The sequence below is a fragment of the Mastomys coucha genome, unplaced genomic scaffold, assembly GCF_008632895.1.
Source record: "Mastomys coucha isolate ucsf_1 unplaced genomic scaffold, UCSF_Mcou_1 pScaffold6, whole genome shotgun sequence".
NCBI lineage: Eukaryota > Metazoa > Chordata > Mammalia > Rodentia > Muridae > Mastomys > Mastomys coucha.
In genome coordinates, this window is record NW_022196912.1 from 116,961,590 (window position 1) to 116,980,603 (window position 19,014).

Consider the following 19,014-nt stretch of genomic DNA (forward strand, 5'->3'; position numbering starts at 1 on the left):
TTGTCTTACACTTCCAGGTCACAATCCATCACTGAGGGAAGTTGGGGCAACCATTCAAGGTAGGAATCAGGAGGCAGGGCCTGAAGCAGACCACGGAGGAGCTTACTGAGTTACTGGCTCATTTCCAGGCTCAGCAACCTTTCTTATCTCTGGTTGGCACTGCCCAGGGTGGTCTGAGTCCTCATACATCAATTAGTAATTAAGAAAATGCCCTTACAGACATGCCCACAGGCCAGTCTGATAGAGGCAATTCCTCAATTGGTATGTAATTGGCAATTCCCCTTCCCAGGTATATACTATGAAGTTGGCAATCAAAATTAGGCATCACACTCCTGTTTATGGTAGTGAACTATATAGTCGAAAGGCAGAGTAAATGAGCTGTTTACATAATCATTTAGGGGACACCTCGGATTGTACATACTGACCAAACATCAGAAACCCCAAGTTACCAGTTTCAATCTAGACCCCGATCTACAGACACCTCCTGGTGGATTTCCAGTCTCAGGTGACATTTCTTATGTTTTCTTTTTCTTTTTCTTTTTTCTTTTTTTTTAAAATGTGGCTGATAGTCACCTCATTCATAAAACCAGCCTCCTGTCCAGTCATAACCTGGATAAGGGGTGCTTTCTCCTTGTCTGAGTGATAATGGTGATTAAAGCTCTTGAGAAAAATGGAGTTGGCTAGCTCAGTTACTTCAGTAGAAATAACTTAGAAACCAGAGACCACTAAGAATTGGCCAAGACCTTGAAGGTGACCTAGAATCCAGCGTGTGGAGTCCAAGGCTTATGTTATGTACCCTCCCCTGGGACATGGTCCACCCCAAAGGAGCTACTTGGAAAGAAACTCAGACTTCTTTATTTGCACCAACATTTGTAGGGGTTTCTATCTCTTCTTCAGGATTCAATCAACAGTTTGCCCCAAAGACATTGTAAAAAACCTGTCAAGTGAGCAGCTATGTCTTTGGAAAGGGTCATGTTCTAGCCAGGTAGGGGTGGTGTCCTGCCATATCAGGAAAGCTTAGCCAGCAAAGAAGGTTTTGAGGGAAATGTGGACATTTTTATCTTATTTGTAGTCAGGAAAACTGCTGCATTTAAGGACAGAATTGGTTCAGAAACTATATAGGTCTATGATAGGAGTGTAAGAAACAAGGTCTGCATGATAAGCATTTATGATAAACAGGTTGTATGTAGGTCATAAGACATACTAGTATATGCATCTGTTTTAATCTTCTTTATTTATCCTTATTTTTAATTGTTCCCAAAGATACCAGGGGAACACACACTCTCTCTCTCTCTCTGTGTTTATAGTCATTTATTTGGTCCTAGAACAAGAGAGAAATATATGAAGATGGTAGACTCATGGTTGTCTCATTTTTTTTTTTTTTATAATGTATATCACCCATCAGCTAGCTCTTTAGACCCCACTTTCCACAGGCATATATGTCTGTCCCTTTTCCTATGGAGGACACTGGAAGGAGGATTCCGTGTCTGACTCAGGTTTTCCTGCTTCTACTAGCAGAAGCAAGAGAGGCCCAGACACCCACACTCCCGTATCCATTCAGACTGACAGCTTCACTTGATAATTGCTTAGAGAATAGGTCTCACCTCTCTGCTGGTGGCTGTCACTGTGCGAAGACTTATGAGCTGGGCTGCGCTTTAACTGTCCATAAGACCTTGTATGCCTCCAGTTTTGAAAATATTTCCATGCCACCTTCTCCTACCACTTCAGATACCCACAGGTTCCTCACAGAAGAATCCCCTCTCTCCCTTCTCTCTCTCTCCCTCTCCCTCTCTCTTCTCTCCTCTCTCTCTCTTCTCTCCTCTCTTTCTCTCTCTCCCTCTCTCTCTCTCTCTGCCTTTCTCTAATTTCCTTCACCTTTCTAACCTAATGGGAGCTGGCTCTTCCCAAGGACACAGGTTTCCTGAAAGCCCATGTAACTGACATGTGCCGCTGGGCTTGGGCCAGGGGTTAGGGGTTATCTCACTCACCATGGCCACCCTCAGCCCATTCTATCCTTACCTCTAAGACCCACAGCTGCTGTCATCTGACCATCAGACATACAGTCTCACTACTCCTTTGCTCTTTGATCCATCAACACATATGTCCCTGTGAACATTCTTACTGTTCTTAAGTGTCGATGTCTTCTTCCTGTGTATAGATAAAACACGGCCAGCCAGCTTCCTACTGGCATCACCATGCAGCACATTCCCCAGCATGGTGGATTCTATCTCCCTGGAACCATGGGGTTCAAGTACTCATTTCTGTAATCAACTATACTCTTCCTGTGATTTCAGCTGTACCTACTGTTCTTTGATTAGCGGTTCTTCTCACTCTCCTGGCCAGTACTTATTGACCCTACTGTCTTTTTAGCATCTCCTACTTCATATCTTTCTTTTTCACCTTAAGTTCAAGTCCACTAGTATTACTCATCCCTACCTGTATCCTCTCTGGCATTTCCTTTTTCAAACATGCTTGAATGAATACATCCCTCATGAAATCACACTCACCCTGCACTAGTACCCGCCCCATATGATGGATATGTTTAGGTAAAAAATGTATAATGTGGATCCTGTCATTTTAGAGTCACAGTGACAAGCCTTAACTGGGAATTACCCACCAGTTATATGGTGTATTCCAGTCCACAGTTCGCTCTCCTACTTAACTATTTCGTAGCCACTTTCCTCCCCAGAGGTCTACTGGCAAGATCACAAGATCACAAAGATGTGCTTCCTCTCCACGATCCACACCACCTCCCGCCTCCTCCCCTGGCATTTATATTTAAACATTTGGTTTCTGGTCAAATCCTGATTCTTTTATCTACCCTGGGATGCAGGCAACATTCTTCACTCTTTGTCCTCCATGATTTCTACTTTTAAAGGACTTCTAACTTGAGCGTGCAGACATAATCTTATTTTGCTCTTTACTTAAAAATAAAAAGGCTCCAATGGCAGGGCTTTGCTTTTCTCTCCAGTTGTGGTGATAAAAATAATTTGAACAAACACAACATAAGAAAGAACTTATTGTGCCTCACGGTTCACCTTGATAGAGCCCATCAAGGTGGGGAAGGCATGGCGTGGTGGCGGCAGGAAGAAGTTGGCTAGTCATTTTTATCTATATATAGGAACCAGAGAGAAAAGGAAGAGGATGTGGAGTCAGGCTCTACCCTCAAAGCCGTAACAACACACTTCCTCCATCAAAGCCTACCTGTTTAAGTTTCCATCTTGGAAGAGTACTTTTGTACACCATGTGAAGACATTTCTCTGTCCTGCCTCGCCTGACTAAGGCACCTTCTGATTGGTGTAATGAAGAGCTGAACGGCCAATAGCTAGGCAAGAGAGGATAGGCGGGACATCCGGCTGAGTGTGGAACTCTGGGAAATAGTCAACGGAAGGGAGATTCGCCAACCAGACTTGCAGGACGTCAGACCTATAAAACTGAGGAAAGGCAACAAGCCACATGGCAGAACATAGAATAAATAGGTTAATTTAAGTTAAGAGCCAGTTGAGTGTCTGCCAAGCTAAGGACTAAAGCATTCATCATTAATAAAAGGTCTCTAGGTCATTATTCAGGAGAAGGCCATCCAAGAAAGTCATATTGTATTTGGCACCCAGCGTGGGACACCATTTATAACAGGATAGTCTCGAACCGACCAGCTCCCAGAAATGACTGGGAGACCTTTTACTGTTATGAAAGCTTGGCCTTCGCTCGACAGACTCTCAATTACGTCATCTAAGCAAACCCAACCATCTGGTTCTGTCCCGCCACATGGCTTGTTAAGTCGGCTCGGTAATAACACCTGTTACTTCCTCTGCATCTGGCCGGCAAGTCTTTCCATACCTGTCTCCCAGAGTCCTGTCTCTCCCTGGAAGTCCTGCATTTCCTCTCCTGCCTCAGCTGTTGGCCATTCAGCTTTTTATTAAGCCAATCAGATGGTGTAAGAAGAAATGTTTACAAGAAATAACGTAGCCATATGAATAACAATGCCATAGGGTCTGCACTCAACTTTCTGCTGGCAGAGAAACCAGCATTTGAATAATAGAACAATCTTTACACAATGCACAAAAACATTCTCCTGACAGTTCAACAACCTCCCCCAAACAGCCACCAGCTGGAGGTCAAGTGATCATTAGCCAGTGTGGGACATTTATCATTCCAGCCACCACAGGCAGTTCTTTTAACAATTAATTATTCCTCTTTCCAGTTTTCTTACAGGATATTTTTTCTCTCACCCTCTCCCCACTATAACAACAAAACTGTATTTCTCAAGATCACCAAGGTACTACATTGCTAAATCTAATGGTTAGCTCTTGAAGCATCCCCTCTGGCTTAGCTACAATATTTGACATAACTGATAAAACCTACTTCAAGTGGATACTGCATGCACCTGGGCTTCCTTCTAGTCAGTAATCACTACTTCTCTCTCCTGTTGGTTCTTCCTCGTTTCCCAGAGGGAGTGCCATCCTGGGTTGGTTTTCCACCTCTAAGGTCACCACTCACATTCTTGGTGATCTCATTTACTGAGACAACTGTCAGTTACACATTGCTGGACTAATGCTGTGTCACAAAAAAACACCAGCATGCAACAGCAAGCTCTTATCTACTCCAAGGGTCTTGGTCATCTAGAGATGATCTAAGCTAAGCCAAGCTGGGATGGGTGCCTGAGCTGTTCCTCGTGCTTGACATCCTTCTCTGTGCTCCATAAAACCTCGTAATACTCTTATTGTAATACAGCCAGAGAGCAAGCTCGATTACACAAGCTCTAATCAAAGCTTAAGTCAATGGCCTGATTTGCTTCATCTTACTGTGTTAAGACATGATTACTAAAATCAACTCGGGGGAAGGAAAGGGCTTATTTAGCTTATAGTTCCAAGTCACAATCCATTATTGATGGGAGTTAGGGCAGGAACTGGAGCAGAAACCATGGAGAAATGCTGCTTATTGGACTGGTCTCCTTCTGGCTCATGTTCAGCAAGATTTTTATATAGCTTAAACCCACCTGTCTATCGATCTACCGCTGTAGTGAGCTGGGTCCTTGTATATCAATTAGCATTCACGAAAATTCTCCACATACATGCCTATAGTCCAGTCTTACCAAGGCAATTCTTCATTTGAAGTTCTTTCAGCCCAGGGAACACTAGGTTGTATCTACTTGACAATATGGTCCTACCAGGACAATCATAGAATGCCTGCAAGCACTGTGTTAGGGAAAGCAAACCACATGGCTGAACCAAAACCAAGAGGAAATGTGCTTTCCTTCTTAGTGCAGGGATGTCAGACCCATTCAGTGAAAGGAGGTGGCTCAAGGGAGTGATAGGAACATGGAGTCTCATTTCTCACATTGTACAGAACATAATCATACTATAAAATGACCTCTTGCTGTTTATCAGAAATTAAACCTTAACTGAGCATCATTAGTTCTGTCAACTTTAATCTCCTTTAGATATATCATATACCACTTTTTTCTTATGTCCTCCAACTCTGTAGTCACTGTTGGTTGAGGGGTAGTAATCCTACCTGGCTTACCTGCTGTTGTAATCACCTACTGCCTTCCTTCATTACCTTCATTTCTCAACACAGCAGCTAGCCTGATCATTTAGAATAGAATAGTATAACCTTTTTTTTTTTTTCTGAATTAAATCCTTCCTTCCAGGGCCTACCCACATCCTTCACAGTAAAACTCTGAGCTCCTTGTGTACCTAGAAAGTTCTTTAGGATCCCAATCATCGTCTCCTCTCACTCCATCTGTACGGCTCTCTCCACTACTCCATGTAGCCACAACAGCCTCTTCCCATTTCTTGACTCCGCCCTACTCGCTCTTAGCCTAGGGCTTTACACTTGCTGTTCTCTATGGTTTGAGCCTTCAGGACCCAGTTGATGCACACTCTCACTTCTTTTAAATCTTTGATCCAACACCAGTCACCAAAGACGAGGTCCAACCTGAGCTGGCTCAACCACCCTGCTCTGAGCTCAGCTCCCTTCAACCCCAGCTGGCATAGTGATTCTCTTAATTCTCTAGGGATCTCTCAGCAAGTAATGATTTATTCACCCCTGCACAGGTCTCCCCTCACCATATCAAAGTCCCATGAAGCAATAGATTTTGTCTTGTTTGTTTCCTGTTTCTGTCCTAAGTGACTAAGAGAGGGCTGGAACAAATGACTAGAGCAGAAATCACTGGAATACAGATGTGTTGAAAACAAATGGGTGGCTCTTTTTAAATATTTGCCTTAAATTGTATATAAATGAAGGCTTCAGAAAAAATGATTGGAAGCTGAGGAAAGTTTGCCTATTTTAAGAATGTAGGCAAACTAACTCATCAATAACTGCCATCCAGTGTTGTTTCTTTAAGGTTCAAAGTACATCAAAGATTTAAGTACACACTCCAAACCCCAAAAGCCACAGTAATCTTTCAGTGGATTTTTGAAAATTAGTTCCACTTTCCTCATCTTATATTAATGATGGACCATAATCCATGTCTATAGCACACATAGGAAGGTAAATATGGACAGGAGAGGTAATTTTGTAACCTTCCTAATTTTGCATTTATAGAAAAACAGTACATAAAACATTTTATCTTGATGACTAAAGTTATTTCAAATGACTGTTCACCATGAAGAGTGTTTGGGAAACTTTACAGCATTTACATCTTTATACTTTTTTGTTACCGTGAAGGTATTAGAGGAAGTGCTGGAGCAATGGCTCAATAGTAAAAGTGAATACTGCTTATATAGAAAACCTGAGTTTGGTTCATAGCACCTACGTCATGTAGCTCACAGCTGGCTGTAACTCCAGCTCCAGGGGATCCAATATCCTCTTCTGGCTTCTGTGGGCACCTGCGCAAGCACACATGTGTGAGCACACACACACACACACACACACACACACACACGCACACACTCGCACACACACACATGCAAACACTCATACACTTTAAAATGTAAAAAAAAAAAACCTACAGAAGTAATTAGAAGTTATTAATGATACTTTGTCTCAGTAAACTGTCTACTAATCAAGCATGAGGAACCAAGTTTGGAAAACCTGCACCCATGTAGAAGTCAAGCAAGGCAGTGCACACTGTCCGTAACCCCAGTGCTTGAGGGTTGGGGTGGACCAGCGCATAGACAGACAGATCCCTTGAGCTCATTAGCCAGCCAGCTTCACTGAATCTGAGTTCTAGAAAAAAACAAGTACAGATGGATCAAGGAAGACTCTCAACATAAGCTCTGGCACATCCGCACACACCCACATGAACATGTACATACAGGACACATACAAGGTTACTAATATGGCAACTATATCTATCAGAAGATGTCTGGGAATGAAATGTAGATGGCCCAAAGCCATTGCCCCTGAACTCTTGTCCCAGATCCTGTTCTGGGAGCTTTTATATCTGACACTTTAGCAGGTTTAATGGCCATCCAGTGTTGGAAGTGGCATACATTAATTATAAAATATTGTGGATTGATCTGTGGCAAGAAGAAGCAATTTGCATTATGAAAAGGATGAGATGGTATATGTTTTGTTTGTAGTCATGTTGGCAAATCTGAGCCAGCAAGAGGCTTGATGTGTTCGCTGCCCAGTGCTGCTTGCTCTAAAGAATTGTGATTTGACATGATAATCCTTTCGGAACATCTGAGAAGGATTATTTCCAATATTGATAGATTAACAAGGCAATATTGTATATTATATATACCAAAAATACTTAACATCAGAGAGACATTTTTTCAAAAGGAATGTTTGTGTTCCTCTAAACCAGTTGTTCTCAGCCTGTGGGTTGCAGCCCCTTTGGAAGTCACATATCAGATATTTACATCACGATTCCTAACAGTAGCAAAATCACAGTTATGAAGTAGCGATGAAATAATTTTATGGTTGGGAGTCACCACAACATGAGGAACTGTATTAAAGGGTTGCAGCATTAGGAAGGTTGAGAACCACTTAAAAGAAACTGAGACACTCACTTAGTACTATTTATATCATAGTGGACACAGGTCCCGCTCTTAAATTGTTCCCAGTTTAGTAACGTTTATAGGCAAATACAAAAATAGTAACAACATGGTGTGACGTGTTTGGAAACAATGAAGGGCAAATACTCCATATAAAGGTCACCGGATCAGTTTTCTTGGGAGGGAAACAGAGTCCTTGGAGGTGAAATCTTCTATTGAAGAAGGAGATATAAATGAAGACTAGGAAACTTTCAGACAAAGGTGGAGATAAGGCAGATAGATAAAGCAGAATACTGACCTATTTTTAGGTATCAGATGAAAAGTGACAAAGAGAGAAGAGTGAAGAGCCTGGCTCAGAGCAGCCACAACCAGCCGCAGCAGCTGCAGCATGGCATTTCGAGCATTAGCTTTGTAGCTGTGGGAGCATCCTCTCTAGGCAACATAGCTCCATGGGCAGAATGTGATGTGGAGTCAGTTATGTGCTGGCATACATGTCATCTTTCTAAGGCAATCGATAGTGGCAGAAATTGCATCATATTGGAATGGGCATGGTAGACAAAAGACCCAGAAAGGTCCTTAAGTGCTTTGTCCCACTGTCCTTAACTTTAAACAGTATTTCCATTTGTAGATCCCTCTGCTAAAGGACTTTCAACATTGGAAATGCCACGGGAATCTTCCTCTGCCCCTACATTAGAAGCAGGTGCCCCTGAGACAAGCAGTCACTCATCAATATCAAGTAAGTGCCCATCAATGATGGTTTTTGTGCCTGTCAACTCTGGAATGTCACTGATATGTATTGCTTTCAATTTGGCTAACCCTCCACCTTAAAAAAAAAAAAAGATGTATTAGCTTTCTTGACGATTTAGTGCTGTATAGTCAGTCTGTGATGCTCTGGAGGGCAGCATGGCCTGCTTTTGTTCAGATTAATCGCATGGGCACTGATTGTCTAAGTACCCCAATTCATTAAAGGATAAGTACAGACTTTCATCATTCAGTGAAATGAGCATCACCACTAGTCTGAACACAGAGCACAGAACTGGTCTTGTGATGCGAGTAAGGATTCAGTCATGTCAGAAGTTTAGCTGGGACTCATTGATCTGAACCACTTCTATCGTGCGTGCATACAGCTTTATCTGAGTGATCCTAAAATAAATTCATTGTGACCCTATAGGCTAAATCTGCTCCTTTTAGGCTGAAAAACAAAAATGGCCCAATGCATTGCAAAGTTTCCTCAAGGCCAGTACGCTGAAACTTCCTTTAGATTTTGACCATAAGAAGCTTGAGTTCCATTGCTGTTTCCCCTTGGCATCTGCTCAGCTCAGTGGACTCAAGAGGTTTTTGTTCAGCAAGGGGAATTCTTAGAAGGAATCAGTGATACAGACAAAAGTGTACGTTTCTGGAAGCCTTTGTGTCATATCCTGAGAAATGTGTGTTTCATATGGATGCTGCTGGAAGGGTTAGTGAGGTTCCATTTGACCAAGAAGTTCAAGAAGACAGATACAAGTGTACTGTAAATGCTGGACTGGTTGTATCATAATGTAAATGGTGGACTGTTTGTACGGAGAGGAATCATTGTCAGCATTTATCCATTTGTGCATTCATCTATTCATTCATTCATCATGCCATGAACATCTGGTGGGGGCCAGGTATTATGCCTCCCATTGGGGATCAAGGAGGGTAAAGTGATCATAGATGCCATTTATTTGGTTCTCCTCCTGTATCAACATCATGATGAACGGTTCATACACAACCTGTTCTAGATCCAGTCCTTACCTAAGCACTGCATGGCAGATGGAGGAGAAAGGATGAATGCTTGCCTAAAGACACAGAACAACTGAGAGAGAGAGGGGAGAGGAAGAGAGAGGGAGAGAGAGAGCAGAGAGAAAGAGAGGAGAGAGGGAGGGGGGAGAGAGAGAGAAAGAGAGGAGAGAGAGGAGAGAGGGAGAGAGGGGGAGAGAGAGAAAGAGAGGAGAGAGAGGGGGATAGAGAGAGAGAGGAGAGAGGAGAGGGAGAGGGGGGAGAGAGAGAGGAGAGAGAAAGAGGAGAGAGAGAAAGAGAGGAGAGAGAGGGAGAAGGGGAGAGAGAGAAAGAGAGGAGAGAGAGAAGGAGGAGAGGACAGAAAGAGAGGAGGGAGAGAGAAGAGAGAGAGAGGGAGGGAGAGAGAGAAAGAGAGAGAAACTGATGCTTGGCCTATGAGATTTTCAAGTTGATATTAATTCCACACTGTCTTTGAATAATTCTAAATCATTTATAAGACTGTAAAAATTATGATAGTTTCCAAGTAGCAGATTTTGGCCTTTGGTTGCAAAATAGGATGGCTAGTTCTAAAGCTTAGCATTTTTTTTTTTTAATCATGAAGAATGTTTGATAACTTGACAAAAATCACAATAGCATGCTTTCTCTTCCTCATTTATGTGAGAAACAGAAAACAAAAAGAGGCAGAATTCCCCCTTAGAACTCCAAGTAGAATGATTTGGAATGGTCTGAATGGTTAAGTGGCTGTAATTGCAGTGCTGAGCACGGGTGTCAGAGGGTCAGGATCCTGGAGTCAAAACTAAGCCTCGCCTTTCTGGTGTGGGTTTAGCATGTTTCTCCTTACCTTCCTGATCTCGTCATGTGACGCATCATCATGGAAGTTGGTGGTGTGCTCTTGGAGGCATAGTGCAGAAGGCACATCCATTGGCCTTTTTCCTCTCAGGAATTCTGGGGTCTTCAAGAGCAGTTGGGAGACTGGGGGTGTAGCTCAGTGGTGGAGCCCTTGCCTAGCATGTGTGAGACATTGGGTTCCATTCCCAGGACTGGAAAACAAAGCAAAACTAAGAGAGGAGAAGGAATCTCCACACGAGAGGCTTTATACCCTTACTTGATTGAGTCTATAAGATGATATTTATTTTTTAATTTTTAAAATCCTTTAAAAGTTTTCTGGTTTTTAGCTGGGGATGTCATTCAGCAGGAAGGTGGCTTGCTTAACACGTGCAAGGCCTTGGGTTCACAACCCGGTACTGAAGAAAAAAAAATATTTCTGCTTTTGAACTTTTCTTAAAAATTTAAAATTTTTACTTAAAGCTCTATTTTTCAAGTGAGTTACAAACTTATAAAGTTTATCAGTCAGTAAACAAATCTGTGACATTTAATATTCAGTTGATTAGCTATTTCCACAAAATCTAGTGACTATGGACTCCAAGACACACAAATCCAACCATGTTCCTCCTTGATCGAGTTGCCAGGTGATTGTTTTGTCACCAAACCTGCTGTGACCACCATAATTCAAACAGCATGCCTTCTACACCAGAAACGATGGTATGAATGCTATCACTTCATACCTAGCTGCTCCTGTTACTGACTGTGAAACCTCTATAGAGTGCCTGGGGCTGTCCAGGGGCTATCTAGTGCACCTCTGGGCTCTGCATTCCTTCCTAGGGTGTACAGTTCGTCAGGTTTGGCTTCTGAATTTGCTCTTTCGAGTGGACCAGGTTGGGGAATCCAAATGGGCAACTTCTAGGTGCTTGGGGTCAGGCCTTCAGCCATCTTGGTGAGACTGAATGCTCACACTGCGTTGGTGCCAAGGCAATAAGCGTCTCACAGGGGAACGGGAGCTCAGGTGAGGGTGGCTTTCTGAGCAGGCAACTGGCAGCATGCCTTTTATTGTTTTGGGCTTGGAAATGCTTACAACTTTCTATTGCCAAGAATCCAATCAGGGCTTAATAGCAGGACAAAAACGTTAGGATTGTTTCCTAAATCAAAGAGTTTATTTGTGGAATGGTACTTGATACACACTTTTCAAATGGTAGACAGGGGTGGGGGGAGTGGAGCAAATGGCTTGTAAACAGTGCGGATTTTGAAATCAGTGTGTTTCTGTTTACTCCGGTTGCATTTTAAATTCAATTCAAGGTAACACTGTTTGTTTTGAATCCTTTTTAGGATGTGGCAGAGCGTATAAGTCAAGAAGCTAACACAAATAGTCACGTTGCGTTCTTTGGGAGTTGAGTAAATACGTTTAGTTGATGGATCAATGTTAATGAGTACTACTGTTGCCTGCACCACAGGCACATGAAAAGCGTTAGTTTTTCCACGAGATTAGGAGCATGTGACTTACCAAAAACTGCAAGTAGCTAATGAAGACTCAATTAAGATGTGTGTGATGTGTAGAACCTGTGCGTGCGATGGGAAAAAAACGTGTGCCCATAGTAATCGTCTCCTAATTTCCTTCGTATAGCTCAGTATAGGCAGATGAAAAGGGGATCCGTGGGAGCTCTGACAATGAGCCAGTTAATGAAGCGACAGCTGGAGCATCAGTCTAGCGCCCCCCATAACATCAGCAGCTGGGACACTGGTGGGTCACGCTCTTTCTTCTTGTTTGCCTCTCAGATAGCTAATGCCACTTTCTCTGTGTCCAATTTTTGTGTTCTTGGGTTAAAAAAGTTTTAAAACAAAACTGGAAGTAATTAACGTTTACTTGGATTTTCCAAGTGCTCTAGAACAATGTAGTTTCCATCAGGCTGAGCCTTGTTTAGGCTGGTCCTCAGGCTGGTCCTCACCTAGGCTGGTTCCTGTCTAGGCTGCTCTCCGTCTAGGCATGCCCAACTCTTTTTTTTTTCCCCCTTTAAGACCCAGATTTCAGATCTCAAGTTATCTGTCTGGGCAAGAGCCGGTAGACCTATGATTTCATGGCACCAGATTATCAATATCCTTTTTCAGAAAATAAGAAGTACTGAAGTTAGTGTCTACTTAATGACAAGTCTTGGGTTGGTGATGCCACGATCAGCAAGTAGGTTTGGGAAGCAAGTAGGATTGTGTAATTTTAGCCAGCGGGATCACAAGATTGCAATCACACACATCACGTTCATAAGCCTGTTGCCCAGTAAGAACAACTGCCATGGTACATCTGTCTTGAGTGTGACTGTTTTACATTTCCTCCCCCTTATCACATCTACGTGTGCTGTGCTGCCTTCTCAGCTCATAACACTGCAGTGGTCCCCCCTTAAGTGCCTGCCCCTCCTTAGCTTTTTTTCTTCTTCCATTAAATGGGTCATTTGAGGTACAAGATTATAAATATGAAAGCACCTTGAAGTTTGCATATGCTATGAAAATGTAAGCTGATTACTGCGACACACTGGGGGAGTGCACTTTACTATCTTGGTGATTATTTTAAGGCTTCAATTATGAGATTATTTTTAATATTCTTCATTATGATGCAGAATCACAGTGTGCACAAATAAAACCAAGATCTTGAGCTGCTTTTCAAATTGTATGTGTGTTCTCTTATTTGCCTTTGTTGCTCTTCAAGAAGAGACCCACATACCATACCCAACCCCCATATGCAATAGGCAGCTTCAGTCCCCCGGACTTAGATGAGTGTTTGACAGGTCAAAGGCTTAGCGTCTTCTCTTCATTTAATGGCACCCAGGAGTGAGCAAGGAGTAGCTAAGAGGTGACAGATCAAAAAGCGGGGGGTTGGGAGGGGGGGAGAAGACACTGACTAGACATCCCCAAGAAGGTGTTTGGCTTGCTAGTCTCTCTTTTCTGAACGTATCATGGAGGATTGTGCCTCCCTCTGCAGAGATGAGGCTGTGTAGCCTGAGAAGCAGAGCTCAGTTAGCTTTCTGGTACTAAGTGCTTAGCTTGACTTGGGGACCCCAAAATCATTTTACTATTCTGCAGTAGCTGTCTCGAACTCAGTCATTCTAGATTCTGATGATAACGACAACCTAGTTTGATTAAGTAGAATTACAATAATGTTAATTGACGTCTATTTGTGACCTGAACTTTAAGTTACCAATCCTACATGATGTCAAATAACCCATTTAGCTACAGATTTCCCTTTTTAATGTAGACTTAATGGGGCTTGTCTTTTTTGGTTTCACTCATAAGACCCCAGGTTATCCACATTCTTTCCACTGACATTTTCTAGGGCTTATTTTTAAATTTTCCATTCCCAACTTGGCTCTCTAGTCTCTAAGTCCTTTAATAAGTTTTATAACATTATTCTTAAGATCTATGGTTGGTTGCTTTTGAACACAGGATCTTTCTTTGTTACCCAGGCTGGTCTTGAATTTCAGGGCTCAAGTAATCGTTTTGCCACAACCCCCTCCAACTGAGCTTGCCTTACACCTGGCTTCAGTATTCTCATGTGTACTACTTGAGGCCAGCAGAAAAGTCTGTGAATGTGGATTTTGGTGTTAGGTGACATGATACTTTGAACCATACACATTGATTCAGTGACTCTCTAGTTTCCACTAAGAACAACTATGGTCCTGGAGACATACTGATTAAGGACAGCTTAAAGTGGGGACATGATAAATTCACCTCAGCATACACTGGCTCATTCATAGAAAGCCTGCCTCTTCTTCACTGTATATATCTTCTAGGTGAATGAACATCCCCCGAGTATCGCTTTATTTCTGCTCCTTATTCTTGTTCTCCACCCTCAGTCAAATCCCTATCATCTTCTGTACCCACCCATGTGTTTTTTGTATGAACTGTCTGACCATTACCCCAGAGTATCATTGGCCTATTTATTGATTTGCATAACATGTTTCATGGCCATGGCACTGGCCTTTCATTTCATATTTGGATTTGCACTCTTCTGAAGTAGAGTGGGGATAGAACTTAAAAAAATAGTTTTGAATACTTTAATATTTTCAGGTGCAGTTCATTTAACTGAGTGACAGGTTTGTAACAAAACCATGAATAAACCCCACCCAGACTTACTCTTTATGTGTTAATGAAGTAATGGTAGCTGTTTGCTGCATTAATTGTGAGGTGACTTGTACCAAACTGACCCCACTGAAGACTGAAATGCTCTCTTTATCCACAGAACAGATACAGCCTGGGAAACGGCAGTGTAACGTGCCAATGTGCCTAAATCCTGACTTGGAGGGACAGCCATTGAGGACAAGAGGTCGGTTGAGTCCCAGCGTCTCAGACTGTGGAACTGAAGGACTGGGTATCTCTCAACGGATCCACACAGCTGGGGCCAAAACCTCTTCCTCAGCAGTCCCATATGTTTCCAACCAGGGAATGTGTGACAGCTCATCCTTGAACATGGCCAGTGAGGACAACAGCTCTGCCTTAGCTTGTCTTCCTAACACTTGAGGCCTCACGACACAATTCTGGTGTCTCTTGTCGAATACTTTAGACATTTGAAAGTAACTTCCCACTTAGCTGTTTCCAGACCAGATATCTCTGGGCTCTTCAGCTTCCTTCCCAGTATGCATCAGGTTTCCATGTCTCCCTTTGCTCTTTTCCTGGGCAGAGTTCTGATTGTCCTCACATTTTCTAGAATGATGGGACTGCAGCTGAACAGCTTCTTTCACAGCTATCTTGAATTATATATGAAAAATACACACTTTGTTCTGCTTGCGGGGGCAAAATGAGCATCCATCTCTGCTAGGATCATCAAAATTTTTATTTTCTAAATTCATACCACATGTTTAACTATCTATTTAATTAATCCTTACTTCTGTCCTTGAAATTCAGAAGGCTTTTGAACCTGACATTGGTTACATGAGACTCCTGACCACATCTTCTAAGTAGTCTCTTGAATCAAGTAGACCTATGTGGAGATATTTGTGTCCAGCTTCCTGGACACTTCTTTGGTAATGGCTACTATTCTAGCCCTCCTGCAGATGAGACGAGTAGCTAGTCTGTGTGGCTAAGAAAAGCCTTTGTGAGTCAGGGTGTTGAACAAATCGTTGGTGTGTGGTTGTGATCTACCCATCAAAACCAGGATGAAGTAAAGGTGAAAGCATGAAGGTGGATGCACAGTCTCTCAGTCTCTCTCTCATGGTTGAGTCCAGAAGCTGTGCAGCTGGCGTGTGCTTTGAGAAAAGCACACCTCCACAGTCCCACCTGTCTCTGAGATTCCTCAAAGACAGCATTTATTAAAGGGGCATTTATCAACATCTCGAGCTTTGAAGTTCGGCTGTGGAGAAGGTCCCCCCAGTATTCGAGTTTCTGAGTACTCTCTGCTTCTGATTCTCTGAACAGAGGCTAGATATCCTTGGAAGGATCCGGTGGTGGGGGCTCAAAATTGTTGCCAGTAAGTAGGGGACAAAATGGAGGCTGATTTAACACTGACAGCTTAGTTGTAGGTCATTTACGACAAAAGGTTGCTGAAGTTCGTGGCTTTCCTTTTTATATTTCCTATCTTCTCATACATTGCTTTCAGTTTTTACTTCAGTAGCAGAATTTAGCAAGCAATGTTGTATCCTATAAGAACCAGTGGCCAGTCACCTAACCTACTCTCTTTGATGGATGACTTCTATAAATACTGCAACATGCTTTCTGTGTTGTCACAGAAAAACAACCTCATTGGAGCTACTATAAGAACATGGCCCCACTAGGTAATGTCTGTTTGGAAGCCACAGAAATGCCCAAATCCTTCTCGATCCTTTGGCTGTTGTTCCTAGTGACTTGGAGTTGTTCCTAGTGAGATCATGGACACGTCTCGGTAGATCTTATGGGCAAATTTTTTTTCTGCTCTGGTAGAGTTGCCGTTTTAGCATTTGGCTGGTGTGCCCATCAATGATCAAGAGTCGTGGGGAATTATATTTAAGCTTTGTGCTTTTGCTGTCTCTGCTACGAGTATGCTTATATGTCTGTGATTGTGCAACATCTTTGTGGACATCCTCGGTTAAAAGCATCCTTAGATATCCCTGGGCAGGAACGCTAGCTCAGAAACAGCAGGTTAAGTGGTGGCAAGGTTTATATTCCCAACTTGGATGTTTGGAAGGTGCAGGCATTTTCAGAGTTGGTGCTTGTGTTTGCAAGCATTTGCTTCTCAGAAATATTCTTTGTGTAGACTTTACCTGGAGAGGAGGTTTGTAGTGTGTAAGCATGAACTTCAACGGCATTTCCCCCCTCAGGCCACTCAGCATTGCCCTTCAGGCTAGGCAGTTAAGCTTTATATTCTTATATCATTAGAACAATCATTCTCTCAGTAGTTATTCTTTTGGAGAAGTCATACATCTTTGATTTCAGGACCAAGTTACATGTTTCTTGATGGGAAATGGGTTATTTAGTGATCATTGATGTTCTGCCCCTTTGTCTGCTTGGAGAACTTGGATTCACAGTTACCACTTAGCAGAACACACTGCTGTTTCATGTTGTCACGTGGAGAGTCATCATAGATGCTTCAGCTGCCCAGCTCTAGGGAATCTGCCCCATGCTGTTGTCTTTCTTCATGGAGAGCATGCTCCTTAGTTCCCACATTTAGTACGTTTTAAGATTTATATATAATTTTTTTATTTGTGTGTATATGTGCATGCATGTACACATGAATGCAGGTGCCCATGGAGGCCGGAAGAGGAGCCTGTCAGGTCACTTAGAGCTGGAATTACAGGCAGGTGTAACCTGCTCTGATATGGATACAGGGCACAAAACTTGGGTCCTCTGGGGGAGCAGAAGGCTCGCCTAACTGCTGAGCCACCTTTCCAGTCCCCACCTTTTCTGTCCATTGGTTTATGTTGCTAAGATTCCAGCGTCAGATTTCTTTGAAAGGGTCTAAAATCAAAGTTTTTAAACTGTCATGTTGACTGGGTGAGGTAGAGCAAGTCATCAAGTCAAACAGCTGATGCTGCCTTCATAAATACTTCAGGTGAAAATGAAGTCTTTTTGTTCTAGTGCTTATGATAATAATTTTCAAAGCAGAACACTAACCTGGTTTTCTAGCTCCAGTACGCTCTTCTGTTCATCTGTGTGAAGTCGGGGGTCTCAATGCCTCCCACTTAGTCAAGTGTGTCGAGTCTGGGGTCTCACTGTCTTCTGATAGCAGCCCCACTTTAAAGATGACATGCACGTGTGCATTAGACACGTCATACTGTTCAGGCTATTTCCTTTGATGCTAGGAAGTTCATCTTTATCTTAGACTCTGCTGGCCCAGATGAGATTTCTGGTTTTCAAAAATCACGAGCCGTGGAAAGGTAGGCGTCCAAGTCTTCCTCGACTGCACTTCACTGTGAGTGTACTTTTTCATGCCATGGATGAGATGGAGTCACAGTTTCATGAATGTGATCTTCTGAGAGTTAATGAATGCAGAGTGGAGACTCCCCTGGCCCCAGAAGCTTGTCTGTATTCATGGTTGTCTCTCTGCTGCTTACCCAGGCGCCACTAAATCCAGCCTGCTGTCAGCACCCAGCATAGCCAGCATGTTTGTGCCTGCACCTGAAGAATTCACAGAGGAGCAGCCAACGGTGATGGCTGACAAGTAAGCTTGCCTGTTATTTTCCCCCTTTGGTTATAAAGTTGGAGTCTGGTTACCAGGTGAGGAAATAAACTCTGTTCTTCAAAAGTTTGAAGCTGTGCTGTACACATTTACAATTCAGAAATGCACACAGTATAAGCAGGGTCCTTCTCCTTTATTTTAAATTAGATTGAGTCAGACAATTTCACTTACCCCTAAAATTAATTTAATGCCCATCCCCCCTGTCCAGAAGCATCAAATTATTGCACTGGGAAAAAAAAAAGACTCCTGACAATACAGTCCATTCTTAGCATCTCAAACTGGTTCTTTACCTCTCCTCCTGTCAGTTCCGGGCAGCCTTGAGTTCTTCCAGGTTTAAGCCCATATTTAGCTCATTAGCTAAGGTATTCTAGTGTGTAAATGTCTCCACTGCTCTTTCCCCGGCCCCATCTAGAATTCCAGAGCATTCCTAATGCGTTCTCTCTCCTTACTTGATCTTCCTAGCAAATTCCTACTCACGCATTTATGATCTAGCTGAAGACAAAGTTTCCCTGATTATGAGGGACAGAATTCCACTTTCTCATGGCCTCGGGTATATCTCTAGCCCAGCACATGTCACACTGTATTTTATTTCTTTGTCTAAATAGTACAGGTACGTGTTATAAAATCAATGGTGAGTTCCCTGGGATAGGAACAGTCTCTTCTATGTTTTGTGCCCCGAGCATGCTACGTCTCGCCTGGCACACAAATCTCTCTTGGTGAGTGTGAGAAAACAAAATAAGGCCTGCAGATTTTCAAACCTGGACAGATCCCTTGGGAAGAGACAGGCTCCCAGTTAAAGGTGGCTCACACCTCTAATAAAGGAAAGTGGGTGTAGAAAGGACAGTG

The 19,014-nt window shown here is 42.8% G+C and overlaps 1 protein-coding gene and 1 long non-coding RNA gene across 10 annotated transcripts in view; one reads left to right on the forward strand and one right to left on the reverse strand.

Annotated features, from left to right (window-relative positions):
- Unc79 (unc-79 homolog, NALCN channel complex subunit) overlaps positions 1 to 19,014 on the forward strand; it is a 236,757-nt gene that overhangs the window by 161,537 nt on the left and 56,206 nt on the right. For 7 of the 9 annotated variants that reach the window (XM_031357583.1, XM_031357577.1, XM_031357581.1 and 4 more), the window contains 4 exons: positions 8,572 to 8,679; positions 12,160 to 12,276; positions 14,761 to 14,844; positions 18,048 to 18,150. In XM_031357583.1, the coding sequence (XP_031213443.1) occupies positions 8,572 to 8,679; positions 12,160 to 12,276; positions 14,761 to 14,844; positions 18,048 to 18,150 (412 nt within the window). The remainder of the gene's footprint in view (positions 1 to 8,571; positions 8,680 to 12,159; positions 12,277 to 14,760; positions 14,845 to 18,047; positions 18,151 to 19,014) is intronic. The other 2 variants (XM_031357580.1, XM_031357586.1) reach the window with 1 other exon arrangement.
- Positions 1,220 to 3,314, reverse strand: LOC116080900. Its single transcript, XR_004114661.1, has 3 exons — positions 3,205 to 3,314; positions 2,020 to 2,148; positions 1,220 to 1,321 (listed from the first exon to the last, which is right to left on the reverse strand). It is a non-coding gene; the product is annotated as an uncharacterized LOC116080900 (long non-coding RNA).